At 35.3% G+C, this 21,873-nt stretch overlaps 1 protein-coding gene across 4 annotated transcripts in view; it reads left to right on the plus strand.

Moving 5' to 3' along the window:
* NIPBL (NIPBL cohesin loading factor) overlaps positions 1-21,873 on the plus strand; it is a 203,709-nt gene that overhangs the window by 84,910 nt on the left and 96,926 nt on the right. For all 4 annotated transcript variants that reach the window (XM_058307903.2, XM_058307893.2, XM_058307907.2 and 1 more), the window contains exons 2-8: positions 5,683-5,825; positions 8,785-8,950; positions 10,298-10,425; positions 13,416-13,515; positions 14,086-14,237; positions 16,790-16,950; positions 17,906-18,002. In XM_058307903.2, the coding sequence (XP_058163886.1) occupies positions 5,762-5,825; positions 8,785-8,950; positions 10,298-10,425; positions 13,416-13,515; positions 14,086-14,237; positions 16,790-16,950; positions 17,906-18,002 (868 nt within the window). In that variant the 5' untranslated portion in view covers positions 5,683-5,761. The remainder of the gene's footprint in view (positions 1-5,682; positions 5,826-8,784; positions 8,951-10,297; positions 10,426-13,415; positions 13,516-14,085; positions 14,238-16,789; positions 16,951-17,905; positions 18,003-21,873) is intronic.

Raw genomic sequence — 21,873 nt, forward strand, 5'->3', positions numbered from 1 at the left:
AATGCCATGTATAGTTAAGACTTTATATATTTATTTCTAGGATTCTAGGAATGCTGTTTCTTGTCCAACCCAGGTCACCATCCAATTTAAGGTAACCACATTTCCACGGATTACTCATATTCATCAAAATCTGTGACTTTCTTCTAAACTTTTAAGTCCATGTCTACTGAATTCCTCTGCTGGTCTTCAAAATCTGGGATTCCAGTGAAATCAGCATAGCTCAACAAGTGATGCATAAATATAGGTTAGTAGTCATCTACTCAGTCCATACTTAACAGCAGTTTAAACCAAGCAGGTATCATTACTTCTCTCTCCCTTTCTCCTTAATCTCAGTTTTGAGCTGACTTCAGTGTTTAGGTGCTTTGTTAAAAGCACAGTCTTTTTTCTTTTTTTTAAAGATTTATTTATTTATTTCTCCCCCCCCCCCCCCGCCCCAGTTGACTGTTCTCTGTATCTATTTGCTGGGTGTTCTTCTTTGTCTGCTTCTGTTGTTGTCAGCGGCACAGGAATCTGTGTTTCTTTTTGTTGCATCATCTTGCTGCTTCAACTCCGTGTGTGCGGCACCATTCCTGGGCAGGCTCCACTTTCTTTCGCGCTGGGCGGCTCTCCTCACAGGGCGCACTCCTTGCGCGTGGGGCTCCCCTACGTGGGGGACACCCCTGCGTGGCATGGCACTCCTTGCGCGCATCAGCACTGCGCATGGGCCAGCTTCACACGGGTCAAGGAGGCCCGGGATTTGAACCATGGTCTTCCCATGTGGTAGACAGATGCCCTAACCACTGGGCCAAGTCTGCTTCCCAAAAGCACAGTCTTATGGTTTAGGTATCTTAATCTTCTAGTTCATCTGTGGTAACTAATTACGTAAATTTTTTTTACACTGAAAACCGTAGCTTAGCAATGGATTTACTTTACATGTTACTCACCCAGGATTTAGGGAAATAGAATAAAGTCAGGTAGCCTGTAATAGAAACAGAACCCTTTAGGACGCTATTTTTATTTTTTTATGGGTTCCCGCCCTAAGAGTTAAATAGTTACTTGTTACTTAATCTGCCTCCATACTACAATTTATGTATAAGTTTAACAAGGTGGTATAAATAACAGGGTCTTTTTGTGATTCTCTATAATTAATTTACAGTCCATGACTTTTCCCCATCAAAAAAAAAAACAAAGTGTAAGTTGGAAATTTAGCAGAAACTTAGAAAAATTAGTTGTATTTTGCTGACTCTATCGGGAGATTTTATAGTATGACTTTTTTTTTTTAGTGCTGTCTTTCCTAAACTATTTCCTATGCCATTTCCTTTTAGTGGACTTCTAGTAGCAATAAATTTTATGTTATTTATTCATCACAGGAGTACAATGCTTTTTCCCTGGCTGGCTGTAGAAAATAATGTACCTATAAGGGTCAGTAAACTCTAAAGAAAAAAAGAAAATGATTACGAAAACTCCAAAATAGTAGTTACCTCTAGGGAGACTGGGGTACTTGCCTTCTGTATAGTGGTTCTATAGAAGCTTACTTTATAACTCTGTTAAACTGTACATATGTGTTTTATGTACTTTTCTCAATATATCTAATATTTAAAATGTTTGGGAGGAAATAAAAAATTCTTTTTTAATTCCCTGTATACTACTGTTTTTTCTTTAACTTATTTGTAAAGTTGCATTAAGATGTATGAGTAAGGGAAAATAATTTTTAGAAAATACGATCTAAAAAAAAGTTTAAACTGGAAATTACAATTTAGTTTTCCATTTTAGAACTATGCTGCCTATGTGGGCTAGACTTCTCTTTGCTGGTTAGTTTATAAAGTTATTTAATAAAAACATATCTTTGATTATAAGGTGCACCTTATAAAATGTATTCTCTAGTTCCCAAAAAAAACTTCCATAAATATGATTAAAGGAAAGATAAATGATCCAAAAGCTACATGTTGAAAGTAAGATGAGAAAATTTGGGGAACACTGAACAGAATAATAGACAAAGAAGTTCAGCAGTTTTACAGAATGTCTTCACAAATATTAAATCATGTTAAAAATTGAGCATTTTTGGAAGCAGATTTGGCCCAATGGATAGGGTGTCTGCCTACCACATGAGAGGTCCAAGGTTCAAACCCAGGGCCTCCTGACCCGTGTGATGAGCTGGCCCAGGGACAGTGCTGATGCGTGTAAGGAGTTCCATGTCATGCAGAGGTATCCCTCACATAGGGAGTCCCATGTACAAGGAGTGCGCCCTGTAAGGAGAGCCGCCTTGCGCAAAAAAAAGTGCACCCTGCTCAGGAGTGGTGGCACACACACAGAGAGCTGATGCAGCAAGATGATGCAACAAAATGAGACACAGATACTGGGTGCTGCTGACAGGAATACAAGCGGACATACAACACATAGCGAATGGACACAGAGAGCAGACAACTGGGGGGAAGGCGGGGAAGGGGAGAGAAATTTTTTTTTATTGCATATTTTAAGTCTTAAGTCATTTGTATAGGAACATGAAAAAAGTTAAAATATACCTGCTTTCTATGTTATGTGGTTGTATATATATATAAAAATTTAAATGTAAAGTCTCCTTTTATCATTGTCTCCTTCAGTTTAGCTCAGTAATTCTTACATTTTAGTATGCATAAAAACTACTCCACAGTGTTATATATAAAAAAGAATATATATTGTATTTCAACAGATCTGAAACATTTTGGTTTGCAGTACACTCTTAAAATTATTGAAGACCCCAAAATCATAGGCTAAATCTATCAATATTGAATGTACTAGGAAGGAAAACAGAAAACTTAAAAATATTTACGTACCAGTTAATTTTAAAATAATAAGTTCATTTAATATTAACATAAAAAGTTTTATGAAAACTAACAATTTTCCCAAACAAAAACTAATTAGTAAGGAGAATGGCATTGTATTACTTTTTTGCAAATCTCTGATTTCTGGCGTAATAAAAGATAGCTGGATTTGCATACTTACTTCTGCATTCAATCTGTTATGTTTTCTTGTTGTAATATGGAAAAGTCTGGCTTCCCACAGACGAGTATCTTATAGTCTTTTCAGATAATTGAGGATACTCTCCTTTGACACTGCACCAAAATTGAACAAGTAGTACTTGGAAGATTAGTTGCATTTGGAATCTGAAGCAGTAATTAACTTTTTGTCTACTTACATTAAAATCTATTGGTCTGTCATTGTGCTACAATTAAATCTTTTACTCATGTATAATTTTTGCAATGTCATGCATTGGCCATTTAAATAATGTTTCATTGCATTTTGCAGATATTCTAATGTTATCACATGTTATATTGTATCCAAAAACAATCACCAATCTCATCAGAAAAGTCTTCCAAGTATTGAAAACTGTCAAGCTCATGATGGCAGATACAGTTTTCCAAAATTCTGATTTTCACATGAAAGCTCTAATTTTATCATTTACAGTAAATACTGTTAGTTGCTTTCCTTGAATTGATTCACTTCGTTCATTTTTTGAGAAAAAGTCTGTCAAATATTCGCTTCTGATTAGCCATGGTTTGTCCAATACTTTTTTTTCCCCCAAGAAAAGATGGTATTACATGAAAAAAAAGTGGCTAGTTGGAATTGCAATTCAACTGTCAAGTGCTTTTTGGCATGCAGAAGAGGCACTTTATGTATACTTCTCATTTCATTATGTAGAATATTAAGGATAGGTACCCTAAGAGCTGAAATTTAATAAAATTAATTCTTTTTAAATACTCATTCAAATTAATAATACTAGTTCATCAAGGACATTCCTAAATACAACTAGCATAAATTTTATTTGTTTGGTTATTTAGCTTAGAATGCTTGCAGTGAGGAAGATTATGATTGCTAATACAGTTTGGTTTTACTGCCTTGATTTGTGCTAAGATACCAAAAGTTTTACCTCCACCCCTCCCCCATTGCTTTTGTACTGAGTGCAAATTTCAGCACAATGAAAAAGACAATGACTTTATTATTATTATTATTATTATTATTATTATTATTAGAATAGTTTAGATTTTATGATCCTCTTGAAAGGATCTCAGGAACACCCCCAGAGGTATCCAAATCATACTTTAAATTTCAGTGCTACATATTAAGGGAGATTTAAGGTATTTTCAAAGGTAATTTAAAGTAGCAAGATTTTCACTTTTTCCAGTAACTTTAGTACCTAACCCCTGCCAAAGTGTCTATTCCAAATTAATCTTTAGTACAGCCTATTTTGGCATATGAAAGAATTGAATGTCATAGAAGGTAAGTGATATACACAAGGTCACACAACTAGTTAAGTAAGTGGTTAGTGAGTGCTAAGATTCCAATCAAGGATACTGCTTTCTCATTATGCTGTACTTGTAGAGAAATTTCTGAATTTTGAGTATATTGTGAGCTGACAATTTCTATAGTTTCATAAACCATTGAAGTTATGTAGCTACACCCAATATAGTCTGTATTCTCTATTTTGAAGGTTAGGGTTCTTTTCCCCACAACTGCTGTGCCAAAACCAAGTAACCTAAAGAAAGAAAAGTTGCTCTTGGGCTAGAATCTAATCATTCAGTTCCAAACTGGAGCAAATATATCCTTGAAATTTCCGTGGTATAATTTACCCTGTACAGCACTTTGCTAGGCACTGAGAAAAATATAAAAACTATTCTTCATTGTTCCTGAGGAACATATTCTTTCTAGTTCGCTTTTGGAGTCAATTGACCTGAATTTAAGTGTCAATATGTCAGTTTTACCACTTACTATCCAAGTTACCTTTGTTTCCATATTTATAAAATGGGAATGATGCATCTTGGGTGTTTACATAATGTGATATAACATATGTAAAATTACTTGAACAGAGTTTGGTACAATGTTCCTTCCTTCCTTCCTGCATCTTAAGGAGCATGCAATTATAGTATGAGAAGACAAAGTAAGTACATGAGCATTAAATTATAAAAATGAAACAAGACTGGTTTCAGAAATTATCGCAAAGAAATATATGATGTTTACTGAAAGAATATTGGCAACAAATGTAGATTAGAGTAGATTATGGTAAGATGACTTTTGGCTGAATTTGAGTTTTTGTGAAGTAGTGGAAATTTGTTCTAGGTATTAAGGACTTCCTAGGTACGGAGAATGTCTTAAGGAAATATAGGAAATATATAAAGATAGGAAAATACAAAGTTTACTTGGGAGAATATGCGTAGAACTGTTTGGAGAAGATGGTTTATATGAGTGAATTATGAAAGGCAATTTGAAGCTAGATTGTGAAGTTGGATTTTTAATGTGCTTATGATGTGGAAAAGAATTATAGTGCTTATCATTTGATTGAGTATCCCTGTCTGGCAATTCAGTCTAATAGTTAAGAACACAGCCTCTGGCGCTAGGTTGCCTGTGTTCTGATTCTTGCTCTGCAAGTTAACTTTAACTTACCTGTAAATTATTTCTTCGTGAGTAAAATGTAGAAAATGATAGCACCTACCTTAACTGGATTGTTGTGAGGGTGAGTTAATGTATGCAAAACACTTTGCAGTACCTAGCACATAGTTAAGTGGTATATGAATGATGGCTATTATATTGAACAAGAAAAACAGAAAAGTTACTTTTTATAGTGATTAAGAGTTTCCCCAATAGTGTAATATTTATATATTGTTATTCATCATTCTCTCTAAGTTCTTTGACCTATTTTTACAAATAAATGTTTTTTATGTGTTGCAGTGTTTGGGAAATGGGAAGTAATGACAGCTGGCACCTGAACTAAGTACTTCTATAGGCAACACCATTCCAGAACTTCAGGATGAATGGGGATATGCCCCATGTCCCCATCACTACTCTTGCGGGGATTGCTAGTCTCACAGACCGTAAGTTTGGTTATCTGTTAGATTAATTTATCTATTAAGTCCTAATCTGTTAATGATTTTTAGAAAAACTATAACATTAATTTTAAGATTTGAGGTTTTGAGTGACAAACATCATTTCCTTGATTTATTGCCATATATATGAAAGAAACAAAATTAGTTGCCAATTAATATTAGGTAATTTCTTAATTTCTTTTTTCTTCTGAGGACCTGTTAAGAATTGATAGCATAATGTTAAACGGTATAAAAAGATGAATGAAAAAGTAAGGACTAAACAAGGTGACAAAACGAAGAGGCATGGGGTTTGCATATTGAAACTAATATAGACATTTTTTGTAAGCATTTATAGAATTGTTAACTAACGTTGCCCTTCAAAGATGAAAATTTGAATGTCCAGCTTACCTAATTTCTTAGTGATGTTATTTTGGAAAGTGGTCTTTTGGAGTTTGTCAAAGATATCAGCAACCTATTTTATTCTGAACACTTAAGTTTCAAGAACATTGTGAATCTTTTGAGATTTATTTAATGTAACAATTTTTAGCAATTCATTCTTTTGGTAAGCACTTCTAATTAAAATTCTTAATCCCTGGTTAATGGGGCTAAAAGCTACACTTAACAATGATAGTCCCTGCATCATCCTACCTGAAAAAAATAAAGGGGAGAGAGATAATGAATAGGAAGAGTGGAAAGTGAGACGGTGGCCCTTTTCTTTATATAGCATTGTGCAAGATATGGAACTTTTTATAGTAAAGGGGCTATGAGAAAAGAGCTTCAAAAACTATTTTAGCTGTGTTCAGGGTCATCCTGATACACACTCTCTTCTCTTTTTTCTCTCTCCTTCTTGTCTTTTATTTCCAACTGGTTTTAGAGGAGTAAAATAGATAACTGCCTTTGGAACTAGAATTACTATGAGGTCTGAGTTAATAAGAAGGTAGTTGGTGGGATTAGGATAACTTATGTAAGAAAACTTTTTGAAAGTGGATATAGTTTATGTCATTTCTTTGTTGTAGCTAAGGCATAAACTGTTCAATATAGATGGGTGCAAAATCAGATATACTATCTAAGGATTTCTTTTTGTTTTTCCTCTCCATCCCTTCAGATCTCTCTCATTTTTGCCTGCCCAATAAAGCCTATTTATTAAGTAATAATTTGTTTCCTGTATTTTATTAATAAAAAGCCTGTGATTTCCCACTGGAGGTGATCAACATGATAGTTATCCAGTATAGTTGATAAGAAATTACGCTAAAAATAAAGTCACCTGATATATTAGCTTTCGTAATCTTTAAAAGAATGAACCAGTTTCCTTTAGAGATATTAAAGAGCTAATTGAAACTCCTATAAAACATCTATGTTCTTTAGTTTACTGTTGAAGTAGAATGAGGAGAGGGGAGAACTATTAAGGAATTTATAATTTAGAACAGAATTCCTTAGGTATTCTTTCTTCAGCGTCCAGTTCTGTGAATGATCTGCTAATTGAGATATTTATTTTTGTATATACTTAAGCTTTAAGGAAATATTATTACTTGTCTGGTGAAGAGTCAGATTTTTGCTTTTTTATTAAATTGTCCTTTTTTTTAAGATACCTAGATCACAAAAAATGTTACATTAAAAAAAATAAGAGGTTTACCCATACCCTAACCCCCCCAATCCTCGCACATCAACAACCTCTTTCATCACTGTGGCACATTCATTGCCACACCGCTGCACCGCATGGATTATTGTTTACATTGTAGTTTACACTCTCCCCCAGTACATTCAGTGGGTTATGGCAGGATATATAATGTCCAGCATCTGCCCCTGCAATATCATTTAGGACAACTCCAATCCCGAAAATGCCCCCACATCCCAACTCTTCTTCCCTTTCCCTGCCCTCAGCAAGTACCATGGACACTTATTCCAGATCAGTGCTACAGTTTCTTCCATTACTAGTCACAGTAGTTCTATAGTAGAATACCAGAAGTTCACTGTAATCCGTATTTAATTCCTCTATCCTGTGGACCCTGGGATGGTGATGTCCACTCCACCTCTATATCGAGAGGGGCTTAGATCCCATATAATTGATGGATGCGATTCTCCTGCTTGGAGTTGTGTGGTGGTTTACCATCTTCACCTCCCTGTTAGCCGACCTGTGCAAGTCTAACAAACCAGAGAGTAGGAGCCACAACTCTGCTGAGATGTTATTAATTAGAGTCCTAGTGATCAGCAAGAGTACATGAAATTGAGTATATTCTCAATTCTGCTAAATTAGAAGTTTCTAACCTGACATCTTTGTCTAGTCATTTGTTGAATTGATAAAAATTTAAGAAAAGGGGAGTGGACTTGGCCCAGTGGTTAGGGTGTCCGTCTACCACATGGGAGGTCTGCAGTTCAAAGCCTCGGCCTCCCTGACCCATGTGGAGCTGGCCCATGCGCAGTGTGATGCGCGCAAGGAGTGCCCTGCCACGCAGGGGTGTCCCGCATAGGGGAGTCCCATGAGCAAGGAGTGCGCCCCGTAAGGAGAGCCACCCAGCGGGAAAGTGCAGCCTGCCCAGGAATGGCGCCGCCCACACGGAAAGCTGTCACAACAAGATGATGCAACAAAAAGAAACACAGATTCCCGTGCCGCTGACAACAACAGAAGCGAACAAAGAAGAACATGCAGCAGATAGACACAGAGAACAGACAGCCGGGATGGGAGGGGAGAGAAATAAATAAATCTTTTTTTTAACAAAAGATAAAAAATTTAAGAAAAGAAAAACAAGCACTACTATAAAGGAATTGTATTTTAGTAATAGAGAGGAATATAACCTATTATAGTCCAAGTGATGTTTTATAGGGTTGGAGAAATTGATTGGGGTATATTGGGAGAGAGGAAGAATGCCTTTTAATAATCTGTCACATTGATATTTATAGCATTTTTAACCCCCAAAGTAAATTTCTGTGGTCATTCAATATCTAATGATCTGATTTTTATTCCAAATAGTCCTGAACCAGCTGCCTCTTCCATCTCCTTTACCTGCTACTACTACAAAGAGCCTTCTCTTTAATGCACGAATAGCAGAAGAGGTGAACTGCCTTTTGGCCTGTAGGGATGATAATTTGGTTTCACAACTTGTCCATAGCCTCAACCAGGTATCAACAGATCACATGTAAGTACAATCCGTTTTACATCTAAAAGTAAATAAAGTGAAAATTTTTGGGCACATAGTTTAATGAATATCCAAATGAAATATTAATGTGATGAGATATTTAATGATAATTAAAAAGGCTATAATTATTTTGGACAACAGTTCTGACCCATGTATGTCTATAAAGACCCTTTTAGCTCTGTTATAGTAATCTTGGCATTCATTAGCTGTGCAGATCTCCAGAGTTGCTAATGAAGCTATGTCTATTTTTCCTCGTTTTGGTAGAGTGGTTAGAATTCCCAGGCACGCTATGGACTATGCTGCTAGCTTTAGTTGGAGTAGGCTCACTTGCTTTTCATGGGAAGTATAACAACAGCTCAAGGACTGGCTACATGGAAGGCTGCTACAGAATTTGGGACTACTTTTTCCTAGGACTAACATTATACCATCTAAATATCGGTGTGTATTTTCACACAGTAGATTTTAAAAATAATATTGACAGGAGCAGATGTAGCTCAGTAGTTTGAGTGTTTACTTCCAATGTTTGAGGTCCTAGGTTCAATCCCTGGTACCTTCTAAAAGTAAAATAATAATATTGACATAAATATTATGTATTTACGCATTTTTGTGCATAGGAATGTACTTTAAAAATGTTTTAATACAAAAGCAATATATCTTTATAATATCATAATTCAAAAATGTGTTCAAGTTAAATCTCTCATCCTTGTCCTTACCCATCCCACTATACAGTGGTAATCATCTATCATTCCATTCTTTTAAATTTTTTTGTTTTTTTATTTGTTTGAAGATTCATCATTTAGGGGCATAAGGATAAAGCCCATTGTAATGAAGATGCTTCTGCCATTAGATGCAATACATATTTTGGGGCCATTTTTAAAGCTGATGACTCTAAGGTGAAATACTAAATGTGAATTTTCTGATGCAGGATCTGAAAAATGATTGATTAAAACCCAGAAAGAAGTGGAATACTATTATTTTGCCCGTCCAAAAATTCTACAGTATAAATATTATGTCACTTCTTATAACTCTACATACTTATTCAACAGTTTTCTTCTAGTATTAAAGAGGGTAACAGTAATGGCCACATACTGTTAGGGTTTATTTTATAGCGGGCTCTTTAATATAGATAGATGAACTCCTCTATCATTTTTGATAATTCTTTTCTTACAGAGATAACATCATTGAAAATCCACTGTTGAACCAGTGTGATTTATTTTCATGCCAGAAGTCTTCTTGATTTTCCATCTCGGCCTTTCCTGATTTCAGCAGTGAAATCTAACTTATTTAGACAGGGAATTTTTAATAAATTAATCACAGTTTTAATTTTTCACTTTTTTTCAATGCCAGAGAATTGAAAGATAACCTTGGCAGTGATGATCCAGAAGGCGACATACCAGTCTTGCTGCAGGCTGTTTTGGCAAGGAGTCCTAATGTTTTCAGGGAGAAAAGTATGCAGAACAGATATGTACAAAGTGGTGAGTCTTTAATAATTGAATCTTCTGGTATAGTTTTCATAATGAGTCCTATACCATAACTTGCCTTACATGTAATTATACTCAAGTGTCTCTTTTAATGAACTGCCATATCATCTATAATATGATCTGGGAATGCTGTGTTGATACTTCGGATCAAACCAAAACAACAAGGAAAGTAAATGGAAGTTCATATTCTTGGAACTTAGCATATAACTAAATTCCCTTGTGAATTAGACAAAGTTAAAAGTATATTTGTTGGATATTTCAAAATTTTTACTTTATTCATAGTTTTAGGGGAAAAAATTTAATTTAGAAAAAGCATAGAATTGAAAAGTCTTTTCATGAATCAAGTAGGAAAAATGTTTGTAAAACTTTTAAACATGCAGCACATGGATAAATAACTATATAGCTTTTAATTTTAGTCTTGATTGTGATTGTGTTCGTGCTTACCTAGTAATTCATTTAACATACCTATCATGTTAACAACAGAAAAAATGGTTTATAAGAATTATTATTATTAAAGAAAATCAGATGATAACCCAACACAGATGAAGTAGTAAAGGAGTATTTTTCTGGTTATGAAGCTTACTGAATCTGACAAGTCCAAATGTCTGGTTGGTTCTCCAGATCAAAATAGTCAAGGAGCGACTAATTTGAGCAAATCAGGAAGGTCTAACTTGATTAATTAACTATGTCGTAGAATATTGCCAGACAGATACTGGTTTCTTTTATTGGCAACACCTCCATGAAGCTCCCCATTCCCATTTCCTAGTTCTCTTGTGTATGTATGTTTTAATAGTGTTGCTTTGTTGATTTTGTGTATTTATGTGTTGGTTGTGTATGTGTGGGGGTTTTGTTTTGTTTTGTTTTTAGGTACTAGGGACCAGGGATTGAACCCAGGACCTCATAGAAGCTGGATCTCAACCACTGAGCCACACTGGCTTCACTGAGTTGGTTTTTTCATTTTTTTTTATTTGTTGTTTATTTTTTTCAGGAGGCACCAGAAACTGAACTCCCATGTGGGAGGTGGGTCCTCAACAGCTTGAGCTATGTCCACTCCTCGTTGTGTTTTCAAATCTGTTGCATAGTTACTATCCATTTTCCATGTGACTACATGGGAATACCTTTGCCCAACCCAATTTTTTTTTTCCAGCAAGTTTAAGGCAAGTTTTCAGGGCAGAACTATGTCTTCACTGAAACTGCTAATAAGCTAGGTTGCAGTAGAAGGAAAAAAAGGAGTGGTGAAATGAAAACTAGAATTATGTATGCTCTGTGGAAGACTGTTGGGATGAAAGAAAATTTGGTGAGAGAAATTGGAAGAAAGAGTAATGGGAATATTATGTCTAGGAGAATATGAGTAAATATAACATTGAATAAAGGCTATTAAAGTATTTATTCACCTGTTGGTCACCTATTTTGTGTTTCATACTACTATATTTATTTTTTAGACAAAAATGTTTTTCTCCTACATAGTCTATGTGAAAATGTAAATTAATATTTAAAAATTTATTTATTGGATATCATGATTTTTCAAAGCATTTTTCTGGTGATGTGTGACTTTTAAAGAGGAGTCTTGTTTTCAAGTTTTCAGTTTTTTTTTAATATAAACAATATTACTTTATAAATAGGAGTCATTACACACGAAGAAAAGTCAATATGCAAATCACCTCAATCATAGATCTTTGGAACACTGAGAGATAATCAGAAAGGACTGATAAATTTCACTTATCCATTTTGTTTATAAAGCCATTGCTTTTGAACTAGTAATTCCAACTTGTCCCAGTGATGACTGTACAGGAACAAAAAATTTTTACCTCCTTTCTCAAGTGTTGTCCTACCTCTCCAAAAAAAAAATCCAGTTAACAGTAATTATATTAAGTAAATTATTAAGCTTATGGAACATATGATTTAGTATGGAATTTGAGTTGGAAAAAGAACTCGTATTTGAATTTAGATTAATACATAAGATTAATGCACAATTGGTAGCAAACTTCGTGGTGATTTGAAGCCTTTGTTTTATTCATCTCCTACCTTTAGAGCAGGAATCTCTTCTGTAGTAATACAGAGAAATGAAAATGTAGCTTCTGTTTGACATTTCCGGTAGAAGGCACTTTTCATATCAACAGCAAAAAATAAAATTTGGAATATAATTTGATGCTTGAATCTCTAAGAAGAGATTACCTTTAAAAATCATGAGACAATTCAAGGTTAATTATAGATTTGAACTCTGGTTCAAAAATATCTAACTGAATTTTTCAGTATCTCCTATATAATAAGATCCACTTTGCATAACAATTGAAGGAACAAAATCTATCTTGAAAAGAGATAAGTGAGAACCTGAAAGCTATCCTTGCATTTTCATTCATTAATTAGCAATTCACTGAGTCCCTATTATGTCATAAAGAATTATTATAGAAGAAAGAGTAAGAACATTTTGTTTTTACTTCAAGAGACAGGATTAGGAATTTTGGGTGGAAATTGCAAGAACTCAAATTTGGGTACTCCCAAATAAAGTACCTTCAAAAAAGTTTCTAAGGCTGAGCCACAGTGAAACAAATAGCTTTTTGAAATTGATATCCCAAGCACAGGAGATGTTCTTGTAGTGAAGTTACTTCATATAATAGAAAAACCATCCATAGGCCTCTTGTAAAAAGAAGTATAACAGTTGGTCAGAGGTTAGACAAGGTGACTTATAAATATTTTTTAAGTTCTTTGTCTAAAGGATAGAACATTAAGTGAGTAAAATTTTTTTTAAATTAAGTCTCTTTGGTTCTGCTTTAGTTATGTGGCTAAAGGGTGTTTTTGTAAAAGTGATCATATTTGCTATTTACAGATTTGTAGCTACTGTATTTTACTCTTCAAAATGAAAACAGTCAAAAAATGAAAGAAAAGAACTTTTGAATGTTTGTGAAAGATTGATTTAAATCATTTAAAGTATACTCTACTGTTAGAAAAAAGTAACATGTTTAACATTTTTGTGTTTTGCATAGGAATGATGATGTCTCAGTATAAACTTTCTCAGAATTCCATGCACAGTAGTCCTGCATCTTCCAATTATCAACAAACCACTATCTCACATAGCCCCTCCAGGTAATGTATATGATTTCTTTAGTATTGTGTCCTGTGGTAAATATGCTCATGAGTGCATATGCTCATAAATTAGCAGTGTATACATTTATGTCATAATGAGTTAAATGTAATCAAATAATCTAAATACTTACTCCTAAATAGAAACCCATATGATATTTACCTTCAAATATTGTATATGGAAATATTCTATTATGTGCATTGAAGTAGCTACCATTTTAGTAATTGAATTTCATAGAGTCGAAAGAATGTGAGAAAATAATTGATTTGTTTGAGATAAATAAGAAAATTAGTAGAGTAGAATTTATTTTAGGGAGCATGGCTTTATATACCTTAAACAATTGGTCTTTTATGCAGATAAAGTAAATGGATGGCATCAGTTTTCACAAACTGCTTTTTTTTAAACTCTTAGACTATGAATTGTGAATGATTCCTATAATATTATCTGTTTTACAAAATTGTTCTGTTTGTGTAGATTTTGTGTTATATAAATTAGTATTTGAAGTTTTTTTGACAATGAAATTTTAAGGAATTTCATTTACTGATAGTCTTTATTTGGGTTTTATATTTTAGCCGGTTTGTGCCACCACAGACAAGCTCTGGGAACAGATTTATGCCACAACAAAATAGCCCAGTGCCTAGTCCATATGCCCCACAAAGCCCTGCAGGATACATGCCATATTCCCATCCTTCAAGTTATACATCACATCCACAGATGCAGCAAGGTAAGAAAGTTGTTACTTTACTGGAAATATGATATCATTTAATTAACCATAATTCCAAGCAAATTCATTTTTTCCTTTTTTATAATTTTTAAACACAAACTCAAACACTTCATGCTTATTTGTGAATCAACTATTTTTTTTAAGATATGGCTTAAACATTTAAAAACATGTTACATTTATCATTGGGCATTTGTCATTTGAGAGGCGAAAGGAGCAGGCGAAAGTTAATAATGAACTTTTGAGTACGTTATTAAAAGAAATTAAGAACTATTCTTTTAATTGGGCTTTCTTCTTAAAGTAGAATTAAGTCAAAGAAGGAAGTATATTTTATTGACAGTATATATAGTGTGAAAAGTTGATGATATATGAAGTTGATACAGTAGTAGCATAGGAAAATAAATTTTAGATATAAAAATTTCTGGGTTTAGGTAACTAGTTCTCAAATGAAGTCAAATGTTGATAAAGAATGTCTTTTTAAGGTTATATTGCCTTGAAATATACTTCATAACTACTGAATAGTTGATTCATTATTATACATTTATTTATACTTTTTTGGAAAAAAAAATTTTAGGCAGTAAAGTACAATTAAAGATAATATAACAAACATCTGTGGTTTTCTCCCACATAATAAAAGCATATTTTGAATACTGGCTCTCAATCTTTAGTTCCTAGGTGTAGTACTGTTTTTAGTGCACATGGATGATGTTTAACTCAGTTATCCAGCAATACAGCCAACTTCTGGTTTTCGGAAGCTAAATAATGAAATATCCAGTTGAGGCCACTTCACACACTAACTCAGGGAGAAACTTTGCAGACAAATCACATATTTGGAAAAGACACCTAAAAAAATACTGAATTTGGTGTGAGTAATGAATGTGCTTATCTCCTGTAGACTTGATATTTGTAAACTGTTAGTATACTTTAAATACTAGTTTTCACTCTAAATACTGTGTTGATGTCTTTTAGCAAAATAAATTCAGCTTCTTCAAAAAAATAAATTATGATCACAAAATAAAAAGAAATATACTTGTGAGAACCTGTTCAGTAATGAGTCATTTTTTGGAAATTCTCAGATACTTGAAGAACTAAAAAAGTTACTAATGGCTTAGAATATTTCAAATTACTCTAAATAAGAAAATTTAGTCTCACAAGGAAGAAATGAATAGATCATTGGGACAGAAAAACATCCAAAAATAAGGCAAATATCTGTGGAATTAGAGTATGAGAATGGTAGCATTTAAAATATTTTTCTCAACTTTATATTTAAAAATTGTAACCATATTGAAAAGTTGAAAGAATAGCACAATGAAACCCTTCACAAACAGGCATCACAACACTTTACCCTTAAATACATCTTCTAAGGAATGAGATTCTCCCATATGATGATAAAATATAAATAATTCATCCCTAAAATTTTTAAGAACAGTTCTATAATATCATCAGTATCCTGTCTACATTCAGTTTTTACCAATTGTCCCAAATAGGTCTTTCATAAATGTTTTTTCCCTTTTCAAAATATAGTATAATCCAGTTTCTCACACTTTGTGTTGGTTTTTACTTATTTTTTTGGCTTTTTAATTTAAACAAATAATTCCTTACAGAACTACATGAAGAACTCCCACAAATTAAGACAAAAACAAAGATCAGTAGAAAATATGCAGAGGATGTACACAGACTACCTACACAAGGGAATCAGAATAGCCCATACATGTGAAAAAATGCCTGGCTTCGTTAGTAATCAAGCAAATGCAAATTAAAATGGAAATCATACACATTTCCCATCCTCAGATTGACAAAAATTGTTGGCAAGCATATAGAGCCGTAGGGGCTCTCATATTCTACTAAGTGGAATAAAAATGAACATAAGTAATTAGAAAGCTACTTGATAATATTTAGTAAAGTCTAAAATGGGCATATACATCCATTTTATTCCTAGGTATTGTACCCTAGAGCTTTTACACATTTGTGCAAGAATCATATACAAAGAATATACATTGCAGCATTGTTTACAATAGCAAACAATTTTAAGCAATTTAAATGTCCAACCTAAGAATGCATAAATTGTGTACATTTTACAGTAGAATTCTATGTAATGTTTAAAATAAATTAATTTAAAACTACGTATATAAAAATAGGTAAACCTCAACAAAATAAGAAAATTCATAGAAGGATATATATACCATTTATATGAAATTAAAATATGCAAAATAGTGCTATATATTATTTAGGAATGTGTTCAGTTTTATATAGCAAGGGCATAAATATATACATAGGTAGATGAACTCCAAACTCAATATAGTAGTTATCTAGGGAGTAAGGGGAAAGAGAATGAGGGAGAGGAACACACAGGCTAATGGGGCATTTCAACCATATCTATAATATTTTACTTTTCAAAAATAGATCTGATTGACATATGGCACAATGTGAAAATAAAATTGTATAGTCAGTAAATGAGTATTTGTTATTATTTATAATTTCTCTATACTCTATTTCTTATAAGCCTATCATTCTCTTGAAGTTTTATAAAACTTTTCTTTTCTTTTTAATTTCAGCGTCAGTATCAAGTCCTATTGTTGCAGGTGGTTTGAGAAATATACATGATAATAAAGTTTCTGGTCCGTTGTCTGGCAATTCAGCTAATCATCATGCTGATAATCCTAGACATGGCTCAAGTGACGACTACCTACACATGGTGCACAGGCTAAATAATGACGTATGTAATATATTAGTTATCCTTAAGGTAATAAAATCGTCTTAATAACTTGGTATTTCACTTCCACAACTGTTTAAAGGGTATCTGCCATATGTCTAGGATTATGCTAGGTACTAAGAATCTATGAGCAAGACGGTTCTTGTGCCCAAATTGCTTAGTCTAGAGTACAAGTTGATAAACTATGGTTAGTGGCCTGACGGAGCTAAGAATGGATTTTACATTTTTTTAAAATTGTAAAATTACAATGACAAAGAGCGATGTGGCACAAAGTCTGTATGTGGCCCATGAAGTCTAAAATATTTACTGTCTGTCCCCTTACAAAAAAAGTTTGCAGATCCCTGATGAAGATTTAGGTTCTTAATGAAATATAATTTCAATTTAAGTTATTAACAACTGCTCACCCAAAATATTTTTTTAAATGATGAACCTTTATTTAATAATATCTGGAAATTTTTCCCTTTAAGACCTATAAAGCTTTTTTTTTCCCGTGAAATTTAATTTGCTTTGATGTTATTATAATATTAAACATACTGGAAATTTGTCTTTTTATTGATTTGATGGTATTTTCATGTAAGCTATATGTATCTGTATAAAAGAAATAAGAATTATCTTAGCCCTAAGGGATAACAGAGATGACAATGAACTCTGCCTAGAGACATTTACATCCTAGTAGGGTGTTCACAGCTCCTCTTGTGGAAAATAGCAAACAAAAATGGAGCATACTAGTAACACCAATTTTCTTATTCATTGCCATGCTTAGGCTGTTGATTCTTTTGGATACAATTTCAATTCTCCTAAGATATACCAAGAAGAAAACAGGAAAGTGCAGAAGAATTATGCTTTTGAATACCAACACTTTACCTGTCAGTAATTTATGTCTTTTATTGGTTCTCTTTAAGATTTCTGTAAAGCCTCTCCTATCATTAAACATACAAATTTTAAAATCTAATCTTAGGATGGCGACTCTTCAACAATGAGGAATGCTGCATCTTTTCCCTTAAGGTCTCCGCAACCAGTATGCTCCCCTGCTGGAAGTGATGGAACTCCTAAAGGTATTACTGTAACTAAAATTTCCTTCAGCATTTCATTTTTCAAGTTGAGTAAAGAACTAAAGTGTCTTTAACTAGATTCCAAAAAGTTATTATCTACTGTTTTTATTTATTGTACAGAACAATAAATAAACCTATGCTTAAAAGCAGGGTCTGGGTCATGGGGTTTAAATCTGTCTGTAGATTAATTCATTCATCTCCCACTCTCTTTCAATCTCTCTGAACTATTAATAGTATTGTCACATATGTCTAGTATTATTCTCATTGATAAATGCAATGGACTTTTCAAATCATGACCTTTTTAACCTCTTTGAATCATTTGGAAATTATTGATCAGGTTCCCCCACCCTCAAAAAAATACTTATTTCTTTTTTTTTTTTTTTTTTTTTTTTTTAAAGATTTATTTCTCTCCCCTTTCCCCCCACCCCCCGCCCCGGTTGTCTGTTCTCTGTGTCTATTTGCTGCATTGTCGTCTTTGTCCACTTCTGTTGTCAGCAGCACGGGAATCTGTGTTTCTTTTTGTTGCGTCATCTTGTGTCAGCTCTCCGTGTGGGCAGTGCCATTCTTAGGCAGGCTGCACTTTCTTTTCGTGCTAGGCGACTCTCCTTAGGGGGCGCACTCCTTGCGCGTGGGGCTCCCCTACATGGGGGACACCCCGGCGTGGCACAGCACTCCTTGCACACATCAGTACTGTGCATGGGCCAACTCCACATGGGTCAGGGAGGCCTGGGGTTTGAACTGGGGACCTCCCATGTGGTAGACGGATGCCCTAACCACTGGGCCAAGTCCGCTTCCCAAAATACTTATTTCATATCTACCTCACTTGTTTTCCTCCTACTTCTTTAATTGCTATTTCTTTTCTTTTCCTTTTTTTAAAAATATTTTTATTTATTTTATCTTTTTCTCTCCCCTCCCCTTCCACCCTGGTTGTCTGTTCTCTGTGTCTTTTTGCTGCATTTTCTTTGTCTGCTTCTGTTGTTGTCAGCGGCACGGGAATCTGTGTTTCTTTTGGTTGCGTCATCTTGTTGTGTCAGCTCTCCGTGAGTGCAGCACCATTCCTGGGCAGGCTGCACTTTCTTTCGCGCTGGCTGGCTCTCCTTACGGGGCGCACTCCTTGCGCGTGGGGCTCCCCTACGCGGGGGACACCCCTGCGTGGCAGGGCACTCCTTGTGCGCATCAGCACTGCGCATGGGCCAGCTGCACACGGGTCAAGGAGGCCCGGGGTTTGAACCGCAGACCTCCCATGTGGTAGACGGACGCCTTAACCACTGGGCCAAGTCCGCCGCCTCTTTTTTTTTCTTTTATTCTTTTTTTTTTTTTTTCTTTGAGAAGGAAAAATGGTTCATTGACGGCCGGCCGGACTCAGGAGCCTTCTGTTTCAATCCTGAGCCCCAAACAAGAGTTTGAATCCCTCTTTATACAGAGAGGAAAGGCCAAATTGTCCCTTTGTTCCAGCTCTCAACAGGCTCCAATTAGCATATATCCTTCACATCCCAGGCAAGCCTCTAGCATGGACTTCAAACACTCCAGATAAGCCTTCCAGCACACTTGGTTTGCATTTCCCCCATATACCCAAAGCCCATAGACCTTGCATTGCCAAACCATTTCCCGGGACCAGAGTCCCTGCCATCGCTACCAAGGGCAGGACCGCAGCCTCTCACCGCCACACCCACAAGTCAGAGAGCTTAGGTTAAATCTCTGAAGAGACAAAGAGCCTCCCACCCAGAGCCCACATCATTTTCCCCCTTTGCCAAAGTTTAACTTGCTAAGCTTTGACGTAACTACTGCTGGAACCATGAGGTGGATGGCTGTTTGCCGTTTTGGTTGATTATTTATCAATCTTTAGTGTAGCATCCAGGACTGTTTTTAAAAGTTTAGAAGTTTTCATTCTGGACAGCAGAATCCTGGGGCGGGGGCCTCCTGCAGTCACTCTGCGGCCATCCGCGCTCACGTGGATTTCCAGTCAGGTTCCAGATCCATCTATTAGCCCTATTTACCCTTGAAGAGTTTACACCTTTAATTTAAAAGGGGTGCTGAAGGGAGATGATCCCCTCTCTGCAACTGCCTCCTGCTGGCCATGGGCTGTAGTCATTGCCTGGGCTGTAGTCATTGCCTAATAAGGTGTAAAACTCTTAATTTATTTTAACTGGAGGAAGATGGATCTGGCACTCTGCACAAAGTTGGATGAAGTTTTTATATGGTTAATAAGATGTTCACTCTTCTTCCATGTTCGGAGTTCTTCTTCGTTCCCAGAATCTTTCTGTTCAGACCTTCCATTGCCCTCGATCTTTGTCGGGAAGATTCCTGTGGAGCCCACATCTTCCCTGGACCAAATTTAATCCAGGGGCACCCAGATTTGGGGTTCACCCGAGTCCTCCTGGTTCCCCAGGGATCCGGAAGGGGCAGCAAAATGCCACCATCTCTGGCCTTCATCCGCCGTCCCGGCGGAGTCACCAAAAATGCCACAGAATTTGAGAGAGGTTCAACTATTTGCGCACAGAGAGGCCAGGACCCAGGAACGACCTTGAGAAGGAAAAATGGTTCATTGACGGCCGGCCAGACTCGGGAGCTTTCTGTTTCAATCCCGAGCCTCTTTTTTTTTCTTAATTACACCTCCTATCCCTGCTCTCTCATTTCTCAAGATTTCTTAGACCTTTTTTCTTTTTAATTTCTCACCCCTTTCCTCACCCCCCCCCCCCCAATTGTCTGCTCTCTGTCCATTCACTGTGTTTCTTCTCTGTCCGCTTATATTCTTGTCAGCAGCACTGGGAATCTTTGTTTCTTTTTGTTGTGTCATCTTGCGGCGTCAGTTCTTCATGTGTGCAGTGCCACTCCTGGGCAGCCTGCACTTTTCTCATGTGGGGCAGCTTTCCTTATGGGATGCACTCCTTGCGCGTGGGGCTTCCCTTTGTGGGGGACATGCCTGCGTGGCACGGCACTCCTTGCGCGCATCAGCACTTCGCGTGGGCCAGCTTACCATACAGGTCAGGAGGCCCTAGGTTTGAACCCTGGACCTCCCATGTGGTAGGTGGATGCTCTTATCAGTTGAGCCAAATCCACTTCACTTCTTAGGCTTTTTATCTCCCATCTTATTTTCTTCCTTAGCTATTTTATTCAGTTTGATGACACCATTAGTTACTTTTATGAACAACACTCCCAAGTCAATATCTTCAGCTCCAGTCTTGTCTCCAAAACTGGAACACTTCATTTCCAGGCAAAACTGCCTAGATATCTAGCTGGTATTTCACATTGAATTTGAGCAATTCAAAATTGTTCTTACTGTTCTTTCTCTTATTCCTATCTCTCATAATCCTATTTCTGAGTCATCTTGACTTAAAATTTAGACGTCATTTTCTCTTACCTCTTAGTTATCACTTCTAGCCTTTTCCATATTACCTTCCTAAATCTCTCACATCTGTTTTCATCTCTGCTTATTAAAATCCTATCTGTCTTTCAGAGTGTAAATTAAGTGCTTGATCTTTCCATGGTTTCTCCCCTAATCTCCTCAAACCATTAGTTTATATTTTTTTCTGATACCTTATCGTATACAATCTTATAGACATAAGCTTTGTTTTGTTTATCTTTGAATTCCCAAAGAGCATTGAATGGTCCCCTGCCTAGAACATATTGACTAAACTGAACAGACGTCCAGTTTTGAGCTTAAATATGCAGTCAGATAATTTTCATTATCAGGGTTTATTAGAAGAGAATATTATGCTCTACTTTTAAGAAATTATTTCATAATTAATTTAATATTACTGCTAATATATTTTCTTTATCCATGAGAATTTCTAATTATAATGATCTAAAACATGGACTAGACTTCCTCTTAGAGTAAAAATATTTTTTTCACAGGATATGTTCCAACATTTTG

The sequence above is a fragment of the Dasypus novemcinctus genome, chromosome 2 (genome assembly GCF_030445035.2).
Source record: "Dasypus novemcinctus isolate mDasNov1 chromosome 2, mDasNov1.1.hap2, whole genome shotgun sequence".
In the NCBI taxonomy this organism is placed as follows: domain Eukaryota; kingdom Metazoa; phylum Chordata; class Mammalia; order Cingulata; family Dasypodidae; genus Dasypus; species Dasypus novemcinctus.